Source organism: Carassius gibelio, chromosome B7 (genome assembly GCF_023724105.1).
Source record: "Carassius gibelio isolate Cgi1373 ecotype wild population from Czech Republic chromosome B7, carGib1.2-hapl.c, whole genome shotgun sequence".
Taxonomy (NCBI): domain Eukaryota; kingdom Metazoa; phylum Chordata; class Actinopteri; order Cypriniformes; family Cyprinidae; genus Carassius; species Carassius gibelio.
The window spans coordinates 33,606,948-33,633,037 of record NC_068402.1 but is presented as its reverse complement, the minus strand read 5'-3'; the positions used below and the strand labels follow the sequence as shown (position 1 = coordinate 33,633,037).

The 26,090-nt window shown below is 37.3% G+C and overlaps 3 protein-coding genes across 24 annotated transcripts in view; 1 reads left to right on the top strand and 2 right to left on the bottom strand.

Moving 5' to 3' along the window:
* Nucleotides 1-9,615, bottom strand: part of mical2a (microtubule associated monooxygenase, calponin and LIM domain containing 2a) — a 55,227-nt gene extending 45,612 nt beyond the window's left edge. For 7 of the 21 annotated variants that reach the window (XM_052561328.1, XM_052561321.1, XM_052561322.1 and 4 more), the window contains exon 1: nt 9,432-9,614. The gene's annotated coding sequence lies outside the window, so the exon portion shown is untranslated. Of the gene's footprint in view, nt 1-9,431 lie in introns of all 21 variants that reach the window. The other 14 variants (XR_008154514.1, XR_008154512.1, XR_008154513.1 and 11 more) reach the window with 4 other exon arrangements.
* Nucleotides 9,616-12,873: 3,258 nt separating this feature from the next.
* dkk3a (dickkopf WNT signaling pathway inhibitor 3a) lies at nt 12,874-21,116 on the top strand. Its single transcript, XM_052560622.1, has 8 exons — nt 12,874-13,147; nt 14,077-14,202; nt 15,060-15,134; nt 16,251-16,328; nt 17,557-17,649; nt 19,192-19,333; nt 19,440-19,596; nt 20,383-21,116. The coding sequence occupies exons 1-8, from the start codon at nt 12,950-12,952 to the stop codon at nt 20,468-20,470; spliced, it is 957 nt and encodes a 318-aa protein (XP_052416582.1). The 5' UTR covers nt 12,874-12,949; the 3' UTR covers nt 20,471-21,116.
* A 932-nt stretch (nt 21,117-22,048) lies between these two features.
* The window catches only part of usp47 (ubiquitin specific peptidase 47), a 35,264-nt gene continuing 31,222 nt past the window's right edge, over nt 22,049-26,090 (bottom strand). For both annotated transcript variants that reach the window (XM_052560620.1, XM_052560621.1), the window contains 5 exons: nt 25,624-25,742; nt 25,418-25,548; nt 25,280-25,327; nt 25,061-25,191; nt 22,049-23,559 (listed from right to left, as the gene is read on the bottom strand). In XM_052560620.1, the coding sequence (XP_052416580.1) occupies nt 23,385-23,559; nt 25,061-25,191; nt 25,280-25,327; nt 25,418-25,548; nt 25,624-25,742 (604 nt within the window). In that variant the 3' untranslated portion in view covers nt 22,049-23,384. The remainder of the gene's footprint in view (nt 23,560-25,060; nt 25,192-25,279; nt 25,328-25,417; nt 25,549-25,623; nt 25,743-26,090) is intronic.

The following is a 26,090-nucleotide window of genomic DNA, read 5'->3' as shown; positions in this document are numbered from 1 at the left end:
GTTTGATGGATTCTGATTGGCTGTCAATGTTTTTTGTACATCAACAAAAAAAAAACATTCTGAAAGTGATTCCAATGTTATCATTCCTCTGTGTCATAACCATTGTAGTTTTTTGTGGACTTTTCCCCAATTTAGTACAACTGTTATCATTACAGTTATCATCTTCTGTGTAAACGGACCATTAAGGTAATCAAATGTTATGTAAAATTGTCAATGAAAATAACAGTGTCCACAAAAATGAAAAGCAAAATTGTTTAAAAATCAAATTCAAGATGCATGTGCAAAGTTCTTGTACAATTTGTATTCATGTTGTTTTTATGCCGTTTTTTACAATAAACTATCCATTTTTTCAATGCATCTACACATACTGCATACTGCAGAAATAATACTATGTTAGTATGGTAATCCAACATAACCAAAAACTTTCAGCAGAATTATTTTATTACGAAAAATCTTGTGTTAAAGCATCATAAAAACGCAACCGTTTCGCCACAATTGCAGCTACTGCATCCAAACCCAAAGTAACTATAATATGTGGTCATTGTAGTATGTCTGCTTGGAAGGCTTAATTAAAATGTGTCAATAACTATAACTGAGCGGCTGGCATGTCAGGCTTCACGGATGGAAGAAAATAGCTATTAGGTCCATCTGTAGAGGCATTCCTCTACAGTGAGCAGTGGAAGGTAGCACACACTGTCCCTCCGTTTGCTCTTTCAGCTGAATCTGCATTGTGCAGACTTACATACCATGACTTCACCATCTGACAGAATGGAAAGGGCCACTGCGGCTAGACGGCACTAACCCACAGAACACCAGTAAATTGTGCACACACTGTGGCAGAGCACTTATTAAAATGCTATCAAGTCTGCCCTTTAATGTGTTGATGGGAATTCCAGTGATGTTAAATATATCCTACAGTAATACCTCTGCCTCAGATGCCATTTATTTCTACTAATACATTTCAAGTGGCATTATGAATGAACGCGCAGTGGTTTGTGGGCAATATTAAAATAAAGCTATTAGAATGTGCACAGATCTGCACTTTGAATTTCCACCAGAAATAGTAAACCATTGGGGCACCATTCGGATACTCATTTTAACATTATACAATTTGGGACACACTAGTTTTAATTAGGAATACTATTTAGGATGGATAGCATGCACATCGGGTCTTGTGTGGGGCTAAGTTCCCATCATGCACAGTGACTCAAATGCATAATGAGAAAGACTGAATTACCACTTTTTTATTCTTCTACTCATTACAATTAATTACTTTTAACAATAAGGTTTACAGAGACAATCATGGTTAACTTGTTAATGATGATTTAGTTTTTATGTTTGGAGCCAATTTGATGAATTTAAGTCACAGTCCACACCCTTTATTACATAAAAATGTTATATTTGATTTCTAAGGGATACAGTCCAATAAGACGCAGTCTGCCAGCTAGCAAATGACTGCAAGAAAAACAGATCCCAGACATGAAGCGTGCAGTTTGCTGTTGTTGCTGTAGAGAGCTTCCAGCTATCAAACCAAACAAAAGGAAGCTGATGTCAGTGAGGAAACAGAGGGAAAGCTGGGAGCCGAACGTAACGGACTTAATTGCCACCCTATACAAAGAAAACCAGGAAGGAACCCCCATCTGATAAGCAGACATTACGCCTGTTAGTTGCATGGCAATCTCAGAAAACAATATTTCCCAGCATCCCTTATGGGCTTAACCTTTCCCCGAGGTGCAAACACGCTCTCAGTGTCTCACACTTGCAGTAAAGACACTGCTTCACGAAAGACTGCCAAAACAAAAGGAAGCCGTCATGGACAGAAGTCCAAACAGTGTGTTATCTAAGTGGCCTCAGTGAACGTCTCATACGAAAGTCATTAATTCACACAGAAGTGAGAGTGCGAGACAGAGCAGCTGAGGGCCGTCTTAGAGGTTGTCTGAACCTTTCCAGAAGGAAATTTATCTTAGGACACTCATGAAAGTTTGGCAAAGCACTCTGGAGAATAACCATTTGGAGAGATGATTATACAGCTAGCCTTATAAGCTTCATTCTTTTACTTTGAGAAATAATATTCTAGTGAATATAACTAACAAAAATTTTTACCACAACAGCAATGATCATTTTAAGGGGGAATGCTCAATTAATATAATATTAAAGTGATTTTTATTTTTTTGCATTATCATTGACGTATTGAATTATACAAACCAGGCTCACTGTAAACACAATTAATAATCAATTAATAAAGACTGACTGTCGATTAATTAAGATTTTTTTTGCACAATACTATGTTATGACTTCAATACACTTTACCATAGTAAATTATTTTTAAACTAATACATATTTACATTTACATCACATAAGCAGCTCCTCCTCGAAACCATATGTATGGCTTTTCTGACATAGTAAACTTGCTCGATAGCATACCTGGTACAGTATTGCCTTGTAGTGCGAGGCAGATGTACGAGCCCGATATAAGAACTCAAAGACTTCAGCAAATGCATTTTTATCACATGTTAACACTATCGGTTGGGTTTAGGGTGGGATTTAGTGTAGGTGGTGTGCTACTTTCAAATGCAAAAGAGAACTAACCTTATAGCACAACTCACCAGACATTTAAATTCTGAATTGCTGCGATACGTGCAACAACCAACATAGCAAAAGTTGCCATATTCACATCTGTTTTGGATAAAACTTAAAGAACTTTTCCTGCCACTCACTGGACAATATAATTAGAAACTGTTGCAAAACGTGCAAGAAGCAATGTCATAGAATTTGGCAGAACTGTTGCTACAGGCACAGTTTTTCTAATGAGCCTGGATTGGAATCACATTCTGAATGCATCTCTGTACCATAGTGTTGCCTCAATTTGCATTAACAATCTTAAAAATAAAGGTTCCAAAAGGGGGGTTCTCACAGCAGTGTCATAGAGAAACCAGTTTTGGTTCCCAAAACAAACTTTCAGTGAACAGTTTTTAAAAGAACAATTTTTTCTTAGACTGAAAAACATTTTAATCATCTTAAGAAACTTTTTCCACTGTAAAGAACCTTCTGTGGAATGAAAGTTCTATGGATGGTAAAGGTTCTTTGTGGAACCAGTGCAAAAGAACCTTACATGGCATTTCAAAGCAAGGTTTGTGTCACATTTTTAGAAAGACACCACAATGACTTTTGAGATTGTTTGGAGGACATCAAATCATTATACCGCTAATGCAGCAATGGATTCTGGCACCAAATAAATGATCTGAATCAACCGCACATCTTCAGTCAGGACACTCTGCGGTCATTAGAATCCTGTGATGGGCTCTGAGGATCAACTTGCATTACAGCAGGGCAGAAATAGTGAGGCAGAAGAATTGATATGTGAGCAGACAGGCTCAGAATAGTCCCGTGTTCAAAGAGAAAAGAAAAACACGTCCAGGCCGATCAGCTGCTACCTGTAACAGGCCACCTGAAGCCCACTGTGTCCTCCTCACTTGAGACCAGTAGATGTCAGAATGCCTTTGATGTAGTCCCAATCATTTAGACAGAGAGAACTGAAAGATTTTGCACATTCTTGTAAATGCGGGATCCAATTTTACAGTTCCATACCATAGAGCAATGGTCTCCAACTCAATTCCTGGAGGGCCACAGCTTTGCAGAGTTTAGCTCCAACTAAGGAAACAGGATAAGACCCAGGGGGTGAAAACTTTTTGAATTTGAAAAAAACAAGTAAACTTGTACTTAATATGTCTTCCAGGAAACATGCAAGTATCTTCTGTTGCTTCTGAAGGGCAGTACTAAATGAAAAAAAAAATGCTATTTCAACAAAATAAGAAAAAAATAGTTCAAAAGTTTTCACCCCCCAGTTTCCTTCTGGAGCATCAGTGAATTTTTTAACCTTTTTTAATAGTTGTGTTGGAGTCCCTCAGTTATCCTCAGTGTGAAAAGATGCATCTCAAAATCATACAGTCACTGCTGGAAAAGGTTCAAATATGCAAAGGATGCTGGAAAATGGAAGAATCTGCAGGACCTGGAGGATTTTTCTGAGGAACAGTGATCAGTTTAACTGTTCAGAACAAACAACGACAAACAACAATCACAAAAGAAAAAACGTATATCAGAGTCAGTGGCCAGAGTCGTAGATCATACAGGTAACCACACACAGTATTAAGAACCAATTAAGAACAAACTTTTGAATGGGGTTATTTTTATATATATATTTTTTTTTTTATTTTTTTTATTAACTAAATGTTAACATTTTGATGTAAAATATCTTACTCGGGACAGTACTAAATAAAAAATAACATGCATTTTGTATGATCTCTCTAATTTTGTTTAAATTATAAAAAATTTCACATACGTATTCTGCAAGGGGTTCCCAGACTTATGAACATTTGGGAACCCATTGCAGAATCTGTGATAATGTGAATTTTATATATAGTCTTATCAAGAATTATGTGCAATTCAATATATAATACATTTAAATTTTGTGGTACTTATCTTAAACTTAAAAAAATATTGTTAATGTTAATGTTCTAAACTCATCAATTATAAAAAAAAAAATAATTTATATAAAACAGCTCTACAGAAGACAATCATTCAGCTTAGGTTGGTATCATAATCCAGTTCAATTTAGTTCCTCAATTGAGACTTTGTTCTCAACCAGTGTCAGTGCAGTTGCATTTATGATACTACTGAATTTGAACTGTTTCAGATTTGAATATTAAAGCAGAATTCTGTAGAAAGCACTGATGTGATGAAGAATAGGCATGACAAAGTCTTATATAGATATACAGTTAGCCAGATATAAGGGTTGATGCTTTTTTGAATCCTTCTTGCTGATCTACAGTATAGAGTCAAAAGCATCTTCACCATATTGTTTTTTAGCGAAGTAATTGAGTTCCTCCAATGATCATCCTCTCAAGAGCCTCTGCAAACATACAGTAAGTATCTGCTTAATAATGAGACTTCATTATATTTTTGAACCAAGTCTTGCACATATTCAACCATCTGGGCGACCTTTACAAAACTGCAGAACAGGAAGCGTGGACTCATGGAAAGGTGTTTTTACAGGGGAAAAGCAAAGGTTCACGGGTCTAATCTAAAACAGGGCTCCAGTCTGGCGTCTGAGCTACATGTCATGTTTTTGATCCAGTTGCCACGGAGACCCTAAATATTGTGTTAAATGTATTTAAACGCTTTATTGTGCTTGCTGATGATGAGCTCATGGAGAAATGTTGCTTTTATTTTAGGATGATGGCTTATTTAGTGTGTCCAACTGCACAGTTTAGAAACCGTTTACAAACTCCCTGAGCGCCAAACTTGTGTTTAAATCAAGCTTAACTGAAAGCAACTAATTAAAACTGAGATGCTCTGCCAGTAGATGCACTTTCAATCCAACGCCGAGAGGCCTTGTAACAGATTGTCTTCAATGATTCATGAAACGCTAAGAAAGCTGAGTTCATGCCAACAGTTTTAACATCCGTCAGATTTAAACATTTTCTGCCCTTACAAATCACCACCACAATGTTGTGGGTGGTTGCCAGGGAATAACTAGTGGTTACTAGGGTAACTGCAACTTTTTATCTCACAATTTTGACATTTTTTTATCAGAACTGCAAGTTTATATCTCGTTATTTTGACTTTCAGACTCACAATTGTGTTGTAAAGTGTTATAAAGTCAGAATTACAAGATTACTCACAACTCTGACTTTTTTCTAGCAATAGAAAATAAGTCAGAATTGCAAGAAAAAAATCAGAATTGCGAGTTATTATCTCACAATTCTTAAAAGAAATCTTTGCACTTGCAAGTTTATACCATTCAATTCTAAGAAAAAAAAGTTAGAATTGTGGGATATAAACTCGCAATTGCAAGAAAAAATGTCAGAAATTAGTTTATAGAATTTATGTATTTTTTGCAATTGTGAGTTCATCTTGCAATTCTGAGAGAAGTTAGAAAGTCAGAATTCCGAGATAAACTCGCAACTGAGAAAAAAAGTCAGAATTGTGAGATAAAAACTCGCAATAGAGAGAAAAAGATATTACATCTCGCAATTCTGACTTTTTTTTTCCGAAATTGTGAGTTTATATCTTGTAATTCTGATTATAAAACTTGCAATTGCAAATTTATATCAAACAATTCTGAGAAAAAACTCACAGTTTGCACAGTTGCATTGTGGTATTAATTTTTTTTTATTTTTTTGTCAGTGGCAGAAACAGACTTCCATACAAATCCAACTGTATGAGTTACTTACACACTAAATAATTATAGATTTTAGGGGTTTGTTCAAATGGATCTGAGTCCACCTTGCCTTGTCCTAGTCCTTTACCAACTGAGTTTGTGAGGGAGACATTCATTCAAGTCTTTTTTATATTAATTTTATGCTCTTACTCTTTTTTTTTTAATCTTTCATGTAACACATGACACAAATTCGCCTGTTCTCCAAAATGTCAAGAGTCCATTTCATGTTCCAGAAAAAGTCCAACTTAATTCATAATCGCAGTCTGAGTCCGAGTTGGAGTCCCAGTCCCCCAGCTCTAGAAATCACCAACACTAAGTATGAAAAACAGTAATAGCAAAGGCTTATCAAAGGATACCAACTGCCATTTTGGTGAACACACCAAATAAGGGGATATCATTGGCCAGAGTTTAAACAGATCCGAGTATAAAAACAAATTTATAAGTATAACAGATGCCCAACATCCAGATTTACATACAACCTGATTGTTTTCATGTCCTGCCAAAAAGCATTCTTTCCACACTATTTCTGTTCTTACATCAACATGGCAAAGCTCCTCAGTCGAAATTCCTTATTTAACAGTAACACATGGACTAACTTCTGACAAATGAGGGTGTTGGAGTATATAGTGTGCAGGACACACAACTGGCAGACTGTGTTTGGCAGACGATATCTTCAGAGGGATGCTGCACTGCTGCACTGTAGTGGCCAACAGAACGGACCGTTATTGAGGAAATTCCAGCCAAACAAACAGACAGAGAGCTGGTTTAATAAAAATGTGATTAATGTTTATCAGACTTTCAAAGTGTCGAATGATATGTGGACTGTAAAAACACGAATGTATCACCTCTGTCAAAGTGATTTCAATGTGTCTGTAATAAGAGTGTCAAGAAGTGATTTCAAATTGAATCATATCAGTTTTATTATTTGCAGATTAAATATGCAAGCCTGCAAAAACACGAAGGAGGAACTTGCAGCTTGAATTGAGAACTGCACTATTATGTTTGAACTTTTGATTTTATATATATATACATCACCGGACCTGAACCCAATCGAGATGGTTTAGGGGTGAGCTGGACCACAGACTGAAGGCAAAAGGGCCAACAAGTGCTAAGCATCTCTCGGGGAACTCTTTCAAGACTGTTGGAAGACCATTTCAGGTGACTATCTCTTGAAGCTCATCAAGAGAATGCCAAGAGTGTGCAAAGCAGTAATCAAAGCCAAAGGTCGCTACTTTGAAGAACCTAGAATATGACATATTTTCAGTTGTTTCACACTTTTTTGTTATGTATATAATTCCATATATAATTTCACATGTGTTAATTCATAGTTTTGATGCCTTCAGTGTTACTACAATTTTCATAGTCATGAAAATAAAGAAAACTCTTTGAATGAGAAGGTGTGTCCAAACTTTTGGTCTGTACAGTATATATATATAATTAGGAAGTGTGAATCACGCCCTCATGAGGGAAAGAGATGTTTTCAGTTCTGTAAGACAGGAAGTTATTGCTCATCCACAGAGGAAGATGAAACTGTTTTGTGGCTGCCTTGTTTATCACAAATCTCAGTCAAAGACCAACCTTCACCAGAGTTTAAAACTACGATAAGACTCAAAGTCTGTATTTATAATATATCATAAAGACAGGCATCATATCTTTTAATAGAATTTGAGATGACTAGATAGGTTGCATCATCAATCTGTTGCTTGATTGATCCAGCTCCAGACTGCAAACTTCAGGTTGAGTGCAAACAGTGGGGTGTTTAAAGTCCAAAAGGTGAATGTGCTGGATATCCAAAGGGTGAATTTCCAGTTTGCCAATATTCACTGTCTGGAATATATTTCTAAAATTCTCATTGAGATCCGGACAAAGAAAACTGTGTGAAAATCGAGTGGTGTTAACTCTACTAAACTTCACACAAGTTCAAGAGCAGGTTACTGAACGAGCCACTGACTCCTTGAAGAAACATTAAAGGGAGTATTATCTTTCTCACACTGAGAACAACCAATCATTCATCTCTCTCTCTCTCTCTCTCTCTCTCTCTCTCTCTCTCTCTCTCTCTCTCTCTCTCTCTCAAGCAGTTGCATTTTCAATAAAAAGTTTAGATGAGTCTTAGAAGGTCCGAAAATAAACATAATGAACATACATGCAGCTTATTCAAATTTCATTTTTGATAATATTTCTAATGAGTGATGTAACAAGGTGCAGTTTGTTAGTTTTTTATTCAACATACTGGCCCAAAAGACTTTAGACACAGTTGGACACTCAAGTCATACTTAAACGTGTCTAGATGTTCATTGGAGACAGACACAATGGCATCAGCAAACAAATAATGCTAGAGCTTTTCTCAGACCTTCACATTTTATATTTGCAAATAAAACCAACTAGCCCCACGCTGATTTCTAAAAGACCGTTTGACAAGAAAGTGTCCCATTAATTTGTTGTTACAGTATTGCTTTATCATCTGAACAAACTTATTTAATTTCCCTGAAAAGTATAGGTTTGGTATTTTGTTATGATTTAGCTATAGGCTATTAATAGATTTTAAGTGTAAACATACCTTTGGAGTCTCTACTTCGTCTCTGTCTCACTTTCTGTGTCCAGTTATTGAAGTAGGCTATGATAAGCATTTTGAAAGTGTGTTACTGCACCCTTAATCACAATTATTAAATGACAATGAAAAGAATGCCGTTTTTAAAAAGAGGTCCGACATTTGAAAAGGAGAAGCGAAGTAGCTTCCTCTTCTACTGTACACACAAAGCTAAACTAATTTAATCAAGCTTACTGAACTTAATCAGAATGAAAATACGTGTCAGATCAAGACAGATGATCGTTATAGATCAGTTGTCAGCTGTGGGCTACGCTTCGTCAGATTAAATGAACCAGACTTATTGACTCCGATAAGCCTGTGTTTTGGCGGCACTAATTCAAAATGTTTACACACACACACACACACACACACAAAAAAAAAAAAAAAAAAAAAAAAAAATTGGCTACACTAAAAACGTTTTATAGCAACGATATACATTAAGCAGCATGTGTTTCTTCAGGTGAAGTTGAACCGAAACAACCTGTCATTAGAATTCAATGGATAGAAATGATTCTGGTCAACAGAGGAAAATACAGTAGCGATTCAACAGCAAATACTCTCCTCAGATAATACAGGATTACAAATAGTCAACATAACTATGTGAAATAAGTAACAGGCACTTACTTTCGCCCTTGTGGGACTGAAGGCACAGGTACAGCGATCGTGTGACAGTCAGTGAGGAGTGAAAGGCAGCAGAAGCGCGCTCATGTGAGGCAGTGACTGACTGTAGCTGCAGTGTGTGTGTGTGTGTGTGTGTGCGTGTGTGTCAGATGCGCAATCAGTTTACCTGCTCTTTCACAACACGAGGCGAAATATACTGGCTATCTATCATCCGCGGCGGGAGGCAATACATGACGTTTGAGGACATGCGAAGTTGGGTTTCCTATTGGCTCTGTGCATTTTTTACGTGTTGGAGGCAGAGACCGTTCTATTTAAAATCACTTCAGCGCGGTCTACATTAGCAACCTGTTGACATAATCCAAGAATAAGGTAACCTATTTCACTCGCCCTATATATAGACTTCCAGAACAATAAAAGGTGATAGTTCATGCTTTTTCATACTTGATAACACACTACATGTAGGCTACTCTAAGGATGCAATGGTGAACAATAAAGCACATAATCACTGATAGCATCTATCATCTTCTGTGGGCTCTTACTTTATTTATTTATTCCTATTTCAACTGTTTAAGATGAACTCTTCCCAGCAGTGATATAAACTGAATCTTGGACGCTGAACGCCTTCTAATTTAACTCACATTTAGACAATGGCGCCACCGCGTGGCTCGAACACGCAGTTTCTAATATAAGATTACTGTAGATTAGATTCAACTTTAATGTCATTGCACATGTAAGGTACAAGGCAACGAAATGCAGTTAGCATCTCACCAGAAGTGCAATAAGCAGTAAGTACAGGATATACAGTGTCTGACGATCTGTGACAAATGTACAATAAATATACATATTTACAAGGCATGCACTATGGACATCATTTACAGATTTTTAAATACTATCAGCATGATAGGTGTACTGTGAACATACTTTACAGATGGATTATGTAATAAATGTATGTACACTATAAGCAGAAACTATGAATATATGAACATCATTTACACTAGTGCAATGGCTTCAAAAAAGTGCATAGAAAAATATTCCAGTGTGCAAATGGATCATTCAGGTTTCTGGATGAACAGACAGTAGTGCAAGTAATAGCAAGTGTAACTGTTTGCTTGTTTGCTTGTTTGTTTGATTGTTTGTTTGTTTTTAAACCAGATGTAGTGAGAGGGGGATGAGGAGTGTGTGTGTGTTTGGTGTGTGTGTGGGGGGGGGGGGGGGGTTGAGGGGTGTCAGAGGGCAGAGTTCAGTATGGAGACAGCTGTAGGGAAAAAGCTGTTCGTGAGTCTGCTGGTCCTTGTCCAGAGGCTCCTGAAGCGCCTCCCGTAGGGCAAGAGGTTAAACAGTCTGTGGTCAGGGTGAAAGGAGTCCTTAAGAATGCTGTGAACTTGACGTAGAGACAGCATTTTCTCTGGATGTCCTCAATAGCAGGAAGTGGTGTCCCTGTGATGCGTTGGGCAGTTTTCACCACCCTCTGCAGTGCCTTGCGGTCGGCCACTGAGCAGTTCCCATACCAGACTGTGATGCAACTGGTCAGGATGGTCGATTGGACCACGGTAGAAGTTCACAAGGATGGTTGAAGACAGCTGGTTCTTCTTCAGTGTCCTGAGGAAGAAGAAGAGGCACTGGTGAGTCTTCTTGACCTGGCTGGATGTGTTTGTGGTCCAGGACAGTTTCTCCGAGATGGTGGTTCACAGGAACTTGAAGCTGGAGACACATTCAACAACCATCCCGTTAATGCGGATGGGGTCACGCATGCTTTCTTTTTTCTTCCTGAAGTCCACAATGAGCTCCTTTGTCTTACTGATGTTGAGGAGCAGGTTATTGTCAGCGTACCATGTGGCCAGGAGCTGTAACTCCTCCCTGTAGGCAGTCTCATTATTGTCTCTGATGAGGCCAATCACTGTGGTGTCATCTGCAAACTGGATGATAGAGTTGGATCCATGCACAGGCTTGCAGTCATGGGTGTAGAGGGAGTAGAGGAATGGGCTCAGCACACAGCCCTGTGGTACGCCGGTGTTGAGTGTGATGGTGGTGGAGCAGGTGTGGCCTAACCGAACATGCTGAGGTCTGTTGGTCAGAAAGTCCATAATCCAGTTGCAGAGGGAGGTGTCAATGTCCACATTTACAAGTTTTGTGGTCAGCTTGGAGGGAATGACAAACAACATCCGTATGTGTTGTTATTGTCCACGTGTGTGAGTACCGAGTGCTACACTGTGCATACAGCCTCCTCTGTGCTCCTATTGTTACAGTAGGCAAATTGGTGTGGGTCCAGTCTGGGTGGGAGGCCGCCCTTGAGGTGTGCTAGGACCAGTCGCTCAAAGCACTTCATAACAATAGGTATTGTAACAATAGGTAACAAAAAATAAATAAAGAATGAGCATTAATTGCATTCATGAATGTTCGAAATTAATCGCTCTTTTAAGTCGGATCTGAGATTGGATTGATTCGGTTTACCAAGTTCTATAAAATAGATGGCTAATCCTCGAGTTTTTCCATATACTTTGAAAACATATTTTATATGAAAGAAAACCACATTCTACAGATTTATGAATGGGGGGGGGGGGGGGATCAAGGTGGTGAGAACCAAAAACAGAACTGAACTAATTTTTTATGCCTCGAGTCTTCTATATTCTCAGTGAGTCATGAATCATTTGATTCGTTAAAAATTAGCGCAAACGCCATGCCTCTGTCGACTTTATGTCAGTGGCCTAATGTTTGTTTGGTCGAAAATAGCTAACAACAAAAGATTATTGTTTAGCATTCCTTGTGTATGCAGTTTCGAACATTAGGCTATGCCTTTTTAATTACACAAATAATAATAATAATGATAAAAGGCTAATAATAATAATAGTATTAATAGCCTAATGATAATAATTTATTTGTGCATAGCACTTTTTAATAAGGAGAAATGAGAGCGCCTGATTGGAGCCTTGCACATGACACGCAAGGTAAAAGTAGGCTAAATCATCTCTCGATTTATAAACTGTCCGCACGATTTACTTGTTCCATCGATTTGCTAAATTGTGTACACGATTTATAAACCGAGAAAACTAATTAGTAAATTGTGCATACGATTTTTTCTCTTGCATGGCATGTGCGGGGCTCCAGAAGAAGAAAAAAACATTCATAAATACATACATAAAACATAACATAAAGAGGCTTACATCTAGTTAAATACAAATTAATAAAGCATAAAATAAATGCACAAACTAAGGAAAAACTTGATACGAAATGTTGTGAATCACAAAAAATATTATAACTGTTCTTCACCGTTAATTTGCATATGTCAGATTGACAAATTAAATTCGCCTAAATTCACTAAATACGGTCTCCCGTATGCAGTAAATGTGAATAGCTAGAGATGCAGTACAAAGAGGTTTGCGTTATGCGCATCGTCCCGCCTCGCCTCGCGCAGCTGGAGCTCCTCTGATCAGACACACACACACACACACACACACACTGCACAGACAGCAGCCGCTCTCTGATCACACACACACTGCACAGACACCAGCCGCTCTGTCAACATGTTTCTGCTCGGATTCAGCCTGTGCCTGGCCATCGTCCATGGAATTGTCCCCGAGATATCTAAAACAGACTTGGACATCATTGCAAACATGGAAACACATGTAGAAGAAGGACAAACGACCATGAGCAATATGTTTAAAAAGGTGGAGGAACTGACGGAGGACACGCAGCAGAAGCTGGAGGACGCGGTGCAGCAGGTTTTTGCTTTAAAATACATACCAGTTATTGTTCTTCACTTATGAATATCTCTCAGAGTAGATCTGGGGAATTATTTTAAACATCTCTCATAACTAATAGCGTTTGAGTTTTAGCATCACTGGCTGCAGCACATGCCAAATCTGTGCAGTTTTCCTAAAAATGATCCATCAAAGCTTAATTAGATGCTCATCTCTTTCTAAATTGATATATTAGAAAGCAGAGTGAAATTTCCATATAAGCTGATACTGACTAATATTGTTATGACCAATAAGGATTAATTTCATAACCTTAAACTACACTTTTTCATACCACCTGTGCATACCATTGTTAGGTGTTATTCTTCAGGGACCTCCCAAATTTGCCATTGTTCATCATCTTATATATATATATATATATATATATATATATATATATATATATATATATATATATATATGTACACCCACACACACATTAATTAAATCGATTATCAGATCTTGTAGACCTTTTATCTCTTTACACAAACCTATTTAGTCCGGTAAAATCGGTATGTGTTTAATATGGTCAAATCTAAAGTGGTTTATCATTTAATATTACTGATTAAACCTTTAGACAGTTCCCACTCTGAGGGAGCTCATTATGAAGTTATGAAGGAGTCACATTATAAAGAATTATAAAGATGTGCAAATCATAAAATACTTTAGTTCTTGCAATGTCCAGAACTAGGACAGTCTATAAAATTATTTTGTAAATCCCACTAACTCAGTTATCAAGAACTGAAAAAGTTATGGAAATTCATTGGTTCACAAGTTGCAGAAACCTTTACATCAATGAAGGTGATTTTTAAGGGTCAGTTCATGTAGAAATAGCTCATTTGATAGCTGGGAAATTGTACTTATTGCAGCATTTCCTCACTCTCTCTCTCTTTCTCTCTCTCTCTCTCTCTCAGATAGACAATGAGACAGCAAAATCCAGCCTCCATCCACACAACGTCTCTTCAAATCTCCAAAATTACAGCAGTATTGAAATCATAGCTGGGAATCAATCCATTTATACTGCTGAGAGAATCAATAAGGTGGGTAAAGAGCTTTTGCCTGGTTCGGTGAGGCAGTTTAAATACAGTTATATGACTCTCCACGATACTTCATTCTGATTGGTCAAATCATTTGGCATAATGACCACTTAAAGGTTTAAGGTTTGCAAACTCAAAACTTTTGCTGAGAATTTTGTCCTTAAATCTGCAGTGTACCAAAGACCGTCTCAAAAACACGGTTTGAACGGGGTTTGAATCTTGTCAACTCATGGGGCTGGGCTTTTCATATCATTAGCTTTCTTAAAACCAGAACACAGGTTGTGTAGCATTAGCAACACATCATTAGCTGTTCATTATTAGTTACAAATGAAATCAATGTCCAACATTGTACTTTAAGTTACTTAAAATGTATTACCTTTCTGATAGATGGACTTGAAGATGACTGTAGCTATAATTAATTCTTCCTCTTCTTTAGAATCAAATTCTGGTTCATACATCATATGAATGAATCCCATATTGCCACTTGCCATTGTGTAGCATTTATCACTGTAGTTAACTGAGTGAAAATAGGCAGATTTGAACTGCTGAGATCGAGTGGAGGCGGGGACTTATTTGTATATTCATGTATTAATGTTTACTAAGTGAGGTAAAGAGGTAGAATTATATTAATGCCATTTTAATGCATACATTTTTTTTCACAAATGGTTCTAAATATAGTTCTCCAGTTTCTTCTCACATATTAAAAGTATAACTCATTATTTTGAGTACATTTATTCATTAATGTGTTGTGAAATAAGTGGGATAATGTACAATCTGAATGTATTTAAAATGAATGTACAGTCAAATTAAATGCATGACAATAAATGTGTTTAAATTAATTTCTGTGTTTTTACTCCCAGACAACAGACAATTCAACCGAAGATACAAACTTGACAACCATACAACCCAGAGATAAAGAGAACAGCATTGATCACGTAAGCTGTCTGTCTGTCCGTCTATCTTCTTGTCTCTGTCTACTTGTGTCCTAAAAACCTGGTATTTATCTGCCACAGCCAAAACCCTTTTATTTGCACACATCTTCTCAAAGATGTCAGGAGTAGTAGTAGTGTTCGGCAAGAGGAATAGGCCTACTCTTCGTCAGCTTTAATTTCCCGTCTGAGTGAAATAAGGCTGTCTGCTGTGTATTGACCTGCTCTTCCAGATGGCAGGGCTCTGGGTCTGAGGTGGCAGTTCAGCTGACAAGGCAAGATAACGGCAGATAATCGACGGATGTCGTCTACGTATCGTCTTTAGGGATGCATTTGACATTTTAGATCCTCTTAATTCCAGTCGTCCAGGAAGATCAGACAAAGAAGCCAAAAGCACAAGCCAGTTTGTAGTTTATAGGTCACATAAAATCACATGAATGATGATTTGCTAGTCAGTTGCATGTGCTATGAGAGGGAGGGACATTTGTTCTAGACAGCATTTGATTGGACAAGAATCTGTGCAGTGCAGGATGAGTCATGAATATTTTAGTCTAGGTTTTCCAGGTGTTTTTCAATTTAAATTTGTATTTTTGCCAAAATAAACTTTTAGGAGTGTACTAACCTATAGACAACAAAACAGATATTGACTAAAATCACAGTTGGTCCTTAAAGAGATACATCTCAAAATTAAAAAGTTAATTATTCTCTCACTCTTGTGCAATTTCAATGTCTTTTTTTCTTCAGTGGAATTATAATAGAAGATAATTTGAGATTTTATTTTCTTCACAATGGCAACTAGAATGGTTTAGTTACCAACATTCTGCTAAATATCTTCTGTGTTCTGCAAAAGAAAGAAAGTCGTACAGGTTTGGAATGACATGAGGGTGAGTAAATGTAACAGCAGGGGATCTTTACCTGTATAATTGATATTGTCCTAAGCAACTGCTTTCCTAGATATGATAATTCAGTCATTCTCCAGTTGCTTCTCACATACTAAAAGGACAACTCATTATTCTGAGTACATTTATTCATTAATGCGTTAAGTAATAAGTGGGATGTCACATAACATTAAATGCATGGCAATATAAGTGTCTAAATTAATTTCTGTGTTTTTACTCCCAGACAACGGTCAATTCAACCAAAGATACAAACAACATGACAACCATACAACCCAGAGATAAAGAGAACAGCATTGATCATGTAAGCTGTCTGTCTGTCTGTCCGTCCATCTTTTTTGTCTCTCTGTCTATTTGTGGTATTTATCTGCCACAGCCAAAAACCTTTTATTTGCACACATCTTCTCAAAGACGTCAGGAGTAGTAGTAGTGTTTGGGAAGAGGAATAGGCCAACTCTTCGTGAGCTTTAATTTCCCGTCTGACTGAAATAAGGTCAGACAATGAAGTCAAAAGCACAAGCCAGTTTGTAGTTCATTGGTCAGTTTATTGAACCCTTTGAAAAAATGTAAACAAAATGAAAAATGAAAAAAGGTCTAGATGATAGACATAAAATCACATGAATGATGATTTGCTAGTCAGTTGCAGGTATGAGAGGGAGGGACATTTGTTCTAGACAGCATTTGATTGGACAATAATCTGTGCAGTTCAGGATGAGTCATGAATATTTTGGTCTAGTTTTTCAAGATGATGTTTTTCCATTTTAAATATGTGTATTTAGCAAAATAAAATAAAAGAAAGTCGTACAGGTTTGGAATGAGATGAGGGTGAGTAAATGACAGAATTTAAATTTTTGGATAGACTGTCGCTATATGAGTCCGATTTATAATAATATAATTGCAGTGATTGTATTTAATATGTTAAAATCACTCATTTGATTCTTCTAAAGGTAACGGAAGGATTTACTTTTTCTTTGTTAAAAATTTATGAACCAGGATGAAAAAGGAGGGAAATGGAGCATAAAGGGTTAGTTCACCCAAAAATTCAAATCATGTCATTAATGACAACTATAACGACTTTATTCAAAATAGCAAATTAGCAATAGCTTCAGCAAATTCTAACTGACCCTCTGATGTCACATGGACTACTTTGATGATGTTCTTCTTACCTTTCTGGACATGGACAGTAGACCGTACACAGGGACTGGAGGGACTGAGAGCTCTCAGACTAAATCTAAAATATCTTAAACTGTGTTCTGAAGATAAATGGAGGTCTTACGGGTTAGTCATTAATGACATCATATACATTTTTGGCTGAACTAACCCTTTAAGGGATAAAAAGCTTTTTGTCCAACAAGAAAAACACTGCACCCATCATATGACCACCTCATATCCTGCCAAAATCCTGTGAATGTTGTTTCAACTCTGTGAAGTGCAGCTATGCTATTGATTTGTTCCTCACATAAATGTGTGGGTTATGACTGTTATGTTAGTTCACAAGGTCTTGAATGTTGTTGTTTTCTTCTGTCTCTCAGGACTGTATCATTGATGAAGACTGCGAGAAGGGCAGCTACTGTCTCTATGAAACACAGGGCTCGAGGTGTCTGCCCTGCAAACACACTGATGCGGTAAGCGCTGTCAAATTTCACAGACCAGGCACATGTGAAGTACACTTGACCTCTGCTGTTATCCAGTAAGAGATCAAGTTAACATGTTAGGTGTTCAGCCTAGTCTGTAGTTAGTTTCATGTGCTCATTATTTTCTACTTTCTCTGGGTCTCTGCACAAATATAATACACAGTAATGTTTTCCAATAACATGATGCAACGGAGTCTGCATTGTGACTGCATTGCAGTACGAGTGCACCTGGAATCTGATATGCCGAAGCGTTCCTCCTTTGGGTTTCACATCAAAGTGCGCAGATTGCTAAATATGAGCAGTGTCTCCAGCTCAAGTTAGGACATATTGAGTTCACCTCACGGCCCAGGAAGTAGGGTAGCCAACTAAGCAGAATACAGATGTGCATTACTCTCGCAGGATATTGTTGAAGCAGATTCGAACACCCAGTTTCTGCTTATTAGAGAGCCTCGCTAAGGCTTTGAACAAACATAAACATTTGAGGCCTGCAGAGATGAATGACACAAGAATATTAAAGAATGACTTATTTATTGGTTCTTTTTGGCGAATCGATAAACATACAGCATGTCCTGAGGAATCTGATTCAACAAATTACTTCAGAATGAATCAGTAGCATGAAGTACAACCCGTAAAGTTAGATTTGCTGGAATCGCTACTGAATGATTCTTTTGAGCCAGTACTTTTGACTAAATCAGTAGCATACAGTGTAACCTGCATAGATTGATTTGCTAATGAATGACGCATTTGAGCTTTTTCTTTTTTAATGAATCAATTACATACAGTGTAGCCAGTGGAAGAATCCGATTCTCACACTTATGACTCTTAATAGCCATTTTTAAATGTTTCAATAGCACACAATTGCAATGGAAACAAATTTCTGAACAAATGACTCATGTGAGACAATACTTTTTAATGAATTAATAGCATACCGCAGAACCAGTGGAATCTGAATCCTAAATGATTCTTATGAACCAGGTCTATTTAGTGAACCAACTGCATACAGCCAAAGTCCTATAGTGTATACAATAGAGTCCAATTCCTGAATGAATGACACCCATGAGCCATTTTTTTAAAGTGAATCAGTAGCACACATTGCAACCAGTCGAAATACAGAATGAATGAGTTTTGAGCCAGTTTATTTTAATGAATCATAACAATTATGAATCAGCTAGTGTGGTTAACCAAATGATTCACATACTGAACCACAAGTTTATATTTTTGTCTTGTCTTTTACAAGAATTATTTCACATTTCGGAGATGTTTCTGAGATCAGAACACTAGAGCAAATTCTGGCACTAATGTTTATAAGGGCTAAGTCTGTTTACGTCTAGTCTTAAATATACTGTTAACTTTGATCATTTGAAGAATGAAGCGGTCTGAAGAGTAATTTCCATAGTCCGTGTTCTTGAGATGCATTGCTGTGCATCAGTGTCCTGAAAGAACGAATTGTTTGATTCAAGATAAGCATGAATTATGTGTACTGGAATCATTTGAGCCGTCTCAACCCATTGTATGTTCTGCATCCCCCCTCAGACATGCACCAAGGATGAGGAATGCTGTGCGGGACAGCTGTGTGTGTGGGGTCAGTGTGCAAACAACACAAAGGGAGAAGCAGGAACTATCTGTCAGTTCCAAAGGGACTGTAAGGAGGACTTCTGCTGTGCCTTCCATAAAGGTATAATTAACTTGCATCAAATGAGCACGTTACATTATCTGTTAAACATCTTGATCTCAACCTGCTGAATAGTGCATATTGTTAACTATTTGTTTTCAATTTTCAGCCCTGCTGTTACCAGTGTGCATCTCTAAGCCAATAGAACGTGAGCGTTGCATCATTGCAGCCAATCACCTGATGGAGCTGCTGTCATGGGATTTTAAGGGGGAGGGTGCTCAAGAGCACTGCCCATGTGCCGGTGATCTGCAGTGCCAACATCTTGGGTAAGAAGCCATCCTCTCCTGGCTGTATTCACTTAACATGATATAAATATGTACATATTTAAATATTATATATGAATATTTATGAACTACCAGTCAAAAGCATAAATACATTTTTTTCATCATTTATTTGATTTAAAAACAGTAATATTGTGAAGTATTATTACTATTTGAAAGGAACTTTTTTATTTCAATGTATTTTAAAATGTAATTTATTCAGATGATGCACAGCAACATCATTACTCCAGTCTTCAGTGGCACACGATCCTTCAGAAATCATTATAATATGCTGATATCATAATGTAAACTATATAAACTCTAGTTTTTAGTGATCAACTTCTTTTATGTGCACCGTTTTAGATAGAAATTTTAAACAAAGTTCAAAAAAGCTTGGGGTTTTTAAGAGCTTTTTTTTAAAAAAAAGAAACGAATAGTTCTATTTAGCAAAACTTAAACAGCTAAAAAGACATTTATAATCTTAAAAAAAAAATACTAGTTCAAATAAATGCTTTAAATTCATCATAGAATCCTGAACAAATGTAGTTGTTTCCACAAAAATATTAAGCCGCAGAGTTTTCAACATTGAGCTGCAAATCATTGTATTCGAATGATTTCTGAAAGATCATGTGACACTGAAGACACTGAAAGATTCAACTTTGCATCACATGAATCACAATTATTTTCCATATTACTGTAGTTTTTCCGGTATTTTTCATAAAATACTTTTTTTGACTTCATGAAATAATATATGAACTATTAAAATTAAATGGCGATCACTCTCTTTGTCAGACGAGGTGCACTGTGCCTAAAGAGTCAGAACTCCAGCGAGGAGGAGCTCGCCGACACACTCTACTCTGAGATTGACTACATCATCTAGTGAGATGAAGAGAAGCTAAGCTGCTGAAACAGACATGAACGCTTCATCACCACTCCAAAGCTTTGTAGGAAACGCCTTCATTATAATCACCCAAACAGTAGTGAATGTGCCAGAATCTAAAGACCGTTCACACTGACAGCGATTTGAAAGTATCAAGCTGCCTGGAAGTCATGCATTTCCAAAGAAAGTTGGCGATTTGAAGGGACACAAGTGATGGTTGGAGACATGCAACAGTCACATGTGAGATACTGTAGTTGAGCGAGCAACTTTGATTCATGCGCCTTTTCATAGGATGATGATGTGTTTAATTGGATTTGTGATCAGATTTTCAGCAGTAATATTTGGGCATCCAGCAGGTCAAATCATTGTCAGTGTGAACAGCCCTCAAGTGTTGAAGCTCAACTGTGAAGTCTGAGCATTGGAAAGAAGCACTTATTATTAATGTACAGTATTAATGCTTTAGGAATACATCAGGCAGCAAAATGGAAAGAGGAAAACTCAGTTGAGAGCCAATCCATCTTAGTTTAGTGTAGCAGTGACGCACCTATACAAGAAACTTGTATTTTACCCATAACTTGTATTTTACCCATAATTTACCCATGTAATGAACACAAACTTGCTCCAGAAAATAAAAGGTTGAAAAACATGTTGTTTATCATCTTTTTATATATATGATTTGAACCAAAGTTTAGACTTTTTTAAATTTGTTAAAATGAGTAAAGGTGTGGTCACATTTACTGTTGTTTGTCAAATTCTTCACAGACAAAATCCAGTCATGATTTTTTTTTTCCCTAAAGATTGCTAATGGTGACTTCACCTTAAAAGTTTAGGTTTAAAATGTAATGTCAGTTGGAGATCTTTCGCAGACTAAATGCATCCATTACAATAGGAATTCATCCATGCAATTGTTAATTTTGCACAAGGGCAAAGATTTCCCATTGCAGATTTCACAAATGTGAATCTGCCCATTGCCCAACAGAAAGCCACTTAGTTTGAAAGTGACTTATTTTTAAGCTGTGCTTTATATATTGCTATACTTGACAACAGACTATGGGTATTTTATAAATGAAATGACGTTAATGTGTCCACACCTTAAGACTACGCAAACACCACCCGAACATGAGAAATTATTGCTATTTATGAATGAACCATTTCTGCAGCTTAAAGGGACAATTCACCCAAAATTAAAATAATTGTGTCACCCTCAAGTTGTTCTGAAGATTTTAGAATTTCTTCTGTTGAACATTAAAGAAGATATTCCAGTAGCCATTAACATCTAGAGTATATTTTATACTAAGAAAATCAATGACTATCTTCAACTGTTTGGTAACGAACATTGTACAAAATATCTTTTACGTTCAACAGAAGAAACTACTCGAGGGTGAGTAAATGATGAAATAAAAAATGATATCCCGTTCAAAAAGACATCTTAAGGTTTTGTAGGTTATAGTATGCTAACATTGTTTGAATATAATATTTTGTATCATTTCATAAAATCAAGCAAAATTTGATTCCTTGTATAATTCTTTAAAATATGAGCTCTTCGTATACGTCAACCTGGAAGCAGGCAGACAGAGATTGATTGTTGATTTTTATTTCAGTATTGGCATGTCTACTGTGAACAGCTTGTGGCAGCATTAGGAGCCCAGGAACCCGCAGCCATTGGGTCGAGCTTCGACATTGGCGCTCCTCCAATGGGGCGTCAGCACCCTTCGCTTTCCAGCTATGCGAAAACAGCAGCAAGAAGCATTTCCACGCATGCACACACACACACACACACACAAACCTGCCACATCCGAACACTCTCTGTTCACACACTGTGCAGAAATAAAAAATGAAAAAGAACACAGGACATGTCTAAATGGAAAAAGAAAAGCAGAGTACGGATCAAAAAATTAAAACACATGCCATTAAAAGTCACTCACAAGACCTAACGTTGTCATCAGTCTGTAGTGAAATAATTTACATGAAAAAAACAAAAACAAATGAATCGGGTGAACAAAGCGCACTACTTGATTCATTATTGCCCTACTCTTAAAGCCTTGCAAATTCATATGTACCAGTGTCACTAGCCCCAATAGGAAGTGTAGTGAGAGGAGGAGGGCGGAGCTCCCTACAAAGAGGGCGGAGCTTCAGCAGTCAGTGGGCAACACCCACACACAAAAGGAAGCATGAACTGCAAGAATAGAACCTCTTCAGCCAAAAATGAAGCATTTAATTTCACAACTATGTGTTAAATAAACAAAAGGAGAGATATCCCAATATTCAAGTGAGAGCATCACACCCAAAACTTCAAGTGAAAGTGTCACTACGACTGGAGTCGATCGAAGAGCCTCTATGCAATGGAAAATGAGCAGTGCCGTCACCCCTTCGGGCGCTCGGAGGTGGCTGGATACGTTACACGCTGTGCTCGAGTACTGAATAGACTCAGGATGATGGACGCTGAGAACGAGAGAATTCGATGCGTTCGATCACATCTCAGAATCAGAGAGTGAGTGATGGACAAACAGCAAATGAAGAACGACGGGACAAAAATCAATGGAGATGGTGCACTGAGAGTGCAAACAGGTGAAAGAAATAAAGAGGGCGATAAAATATCTCTCCCAAACTGCCCCGTTTCCTCTAACGAGTGCACCCATCTCTGTATTACTAAATTGATTTATCTGAATGATATTGAACTTGAAATAGCTTTTGCACTTCCCTTTAAACTTTACAGTACAATAAACTATGGTGCACAATAGTACTCTGAGCCACGCTAATGCGTTCTGGAGCTCAAAGAAGAGAGCGTCAGCCGGACAGCACTGGTGACGTTGATTCAACGTGGGGCCCAAACGCCAGGGTCGCTGGCGAGGCAGCGCTACACTGCAGAAGGCAGGCCAGATAGAAAATAGGGAAGGATAGTTTCCTCCCCTCCTCAGTCCTGTCCAGGGTCTTTGGTGGGCCCTCCGTCTAAGTAAATTTTGAGGGCCTTCTCTTTGCGTGGGGAGTAGCTGATCCGGTGGCCCGTCTTCAGCAGGCGGCTGCTCTCCTTCTTCATCAGTTCATTGCGCTGCTCCTCAGACAGCTCCATGAGCTCCTCAGTGCTGTCCCTGCAGAGATGGGCACAGACATGCATGCTTGACTAATCGACCAACAAGCAACTAGTTAATTACACATAAAGATGACTAGTCGGTTTATCTCATCTTTAATAGCAATGTTAAGTTTTAAATTAAAGGTAGTTTTAAAGTAACTACTTTATGATATAATTTTGACTTGTGGATTTATATTAACTCTTACATTAACGCCAGCATTTTTTTAAAAAAGTTGACAGCCAATGCAAACAATTTTGATGATTTTCACAAAAAATCTATGGCCTTCAGTATATTTTTCTGTATGAATATCTGAATATGCAATACCAAAAAATAAAGATCAGGGCCTCTTCTTTTAAACAAAAAAAAAAATAAAAATAAACTTTTATTCTAGTTTAAAGCTTTTTTTTTTTTTAATCAACACTTGAATATAGGTAGGTTTCATAAAAATGTATAGTTTTGAGCAAAAAGGTGAGAAATGATAAGTATCAAAAACTACATCTGGATAATATACAGTATGATTATCAAAGCATAAATCCAGTAAATTGCCTCCATCAATCCCTCCAAAGCTTGCACAGACATAAATCACTTCCTGGATCAACACTTTACTCCATAGCAATATGCAGTTTTCATTTATATGTTATTTATTGCTGATGCTCGCATTATTTTTAATTATTTAATTATTTTCTCCATCCTGTTGAAGTGTTTTTTTGTTCGGGAGGTTTTGTACTTGTTCAGAAGATGTGTAATGGTGCCCACCAATGTATAACAGTGAAAACACGAAAAGCTGTAAAAACTCATCTTTGGCGGAGAAGCAATGTCTACTAAAAGACGAGAAAAGAGTTAAGGTTAAAATAAATTAATATATTATTCTTTACACTTCTAAATGTACATAAATCGAAAAAGTAATGTATAACAATTAAAAATGTACAGCAAGACAGCTAGATCACACTTTTTTTGTCACTTTTTTGACTTGCCAAAAAAAAACATAACCAAAAAAACGGATCTCTGGATGCAGATAACAAAATTATAATAAAAATAATAATACGTACCCATTGTTCATTTACATACAATACCAACATTGTAACAATACAAAGCTGGTTGAAATTTGACAAAGTTGTTCTTGAACAATTAAAACTGCATTATTAAAACAATTCAACACTAACTCAAACTAACCAATACATAACTAACAGACTAGCCTAACTGTAAAGAGTTTCGACAGAACCAACTAAACTAGCCTTTTGTACAACTCACAAACTGGTTGATTTTGAAAATGTAACATTACAAAGCTGGTAAAAAAATTGGCAATTGTCTTTAACAATTAAAACCACACTGTTAAAACAGGAAATAAATAAATCAATTCAATTAAATATAACATATAGCCATTTCATAGAACCAGCTAAACTAGTCTTTGACAACTCGCTGACTAGTTTAGTCTAAAAATCTTGTTTTTTTGCATATAATTTCATTACTTAACTAGTAAAAACGAATAATCAAGTGTATGTGACGGGAAAGGCTTCACCTGTAGAAGATCACAGCGCCATCATCACAGATGTAGAGTGGCCAGACATTGAGGGTGGAGACTTTAGGATTCCAGTCTAAATCCTGATGGATCTCCAACACCGAAATGTCACAAGGAAAAGTTCCCCGTCCCTGTAGGAGCAACAAGACAAGGAAGGGCATCTGAAACACAACCACATCTGTAAAATGTAAATCTGATACGCAAAGCCTACTACTGTACCTTGGCAAACTCCAAGTTCTCAAGAGGAATTCCACTCAATTCACTGAGCTGAGGGAACAAAATATGACAAATATTAAACATTAAGACTCAAATGAAGAGGAAAACAAAGAATTCTGAGCCTTTTCATACTCCACATACTTTCTCCTTGAGTTCCTCTACACTGCTGCTCTCCAGCACCACCTCATGGAAGGCCTCCAGCTTCATCTGGGCTGGACACCAGCGACGGCTCAGAACCGCTAACTGGGACATAGACTTCATCCGCTCCGGTTCTACATGCAAGAAAGTCATTAAATGCCAAAATATACGAGGTGTTGAATATTTATGACAACTATGATGGTCTTCACCTTCAAGGACTTCGAGGAACACCTCCCAGTTACTGGAGATGTTGATGTCCTCCTCATAGACATGATAATCAAGAAACACTGTGCCTGGGTTCTTCCAGGTCTTCTTCCTGAGTCTAAACCTGTGACACAGAGCAACACACATCTTGTTAGTATTCTGAGGCATGAGTCCTCCTGTGCTGTGAGTCAGTGCATTTAAAAGGTCAGTTGCTGCAGTGAAGCACTGAGATGCGTCACTGCAGCATGCAGAAGGTGGATGTGCGTCCAAAACTGCTGCAGCAATTCATGAGTCAGGCCTGTGACAACAAAAGCCATCCCATGAACAAGAAAACATGATGATTTTTCTTTACATTTTCAATTAAAAAACAAACAAACATAAAATACATCTAAAATGTAGAAGTATGCAACAGATTTAAAGTGTGCGTTCTTTTAAAGGGGTCATATGACGCTTTTTTTTAAAAGATCTTTAT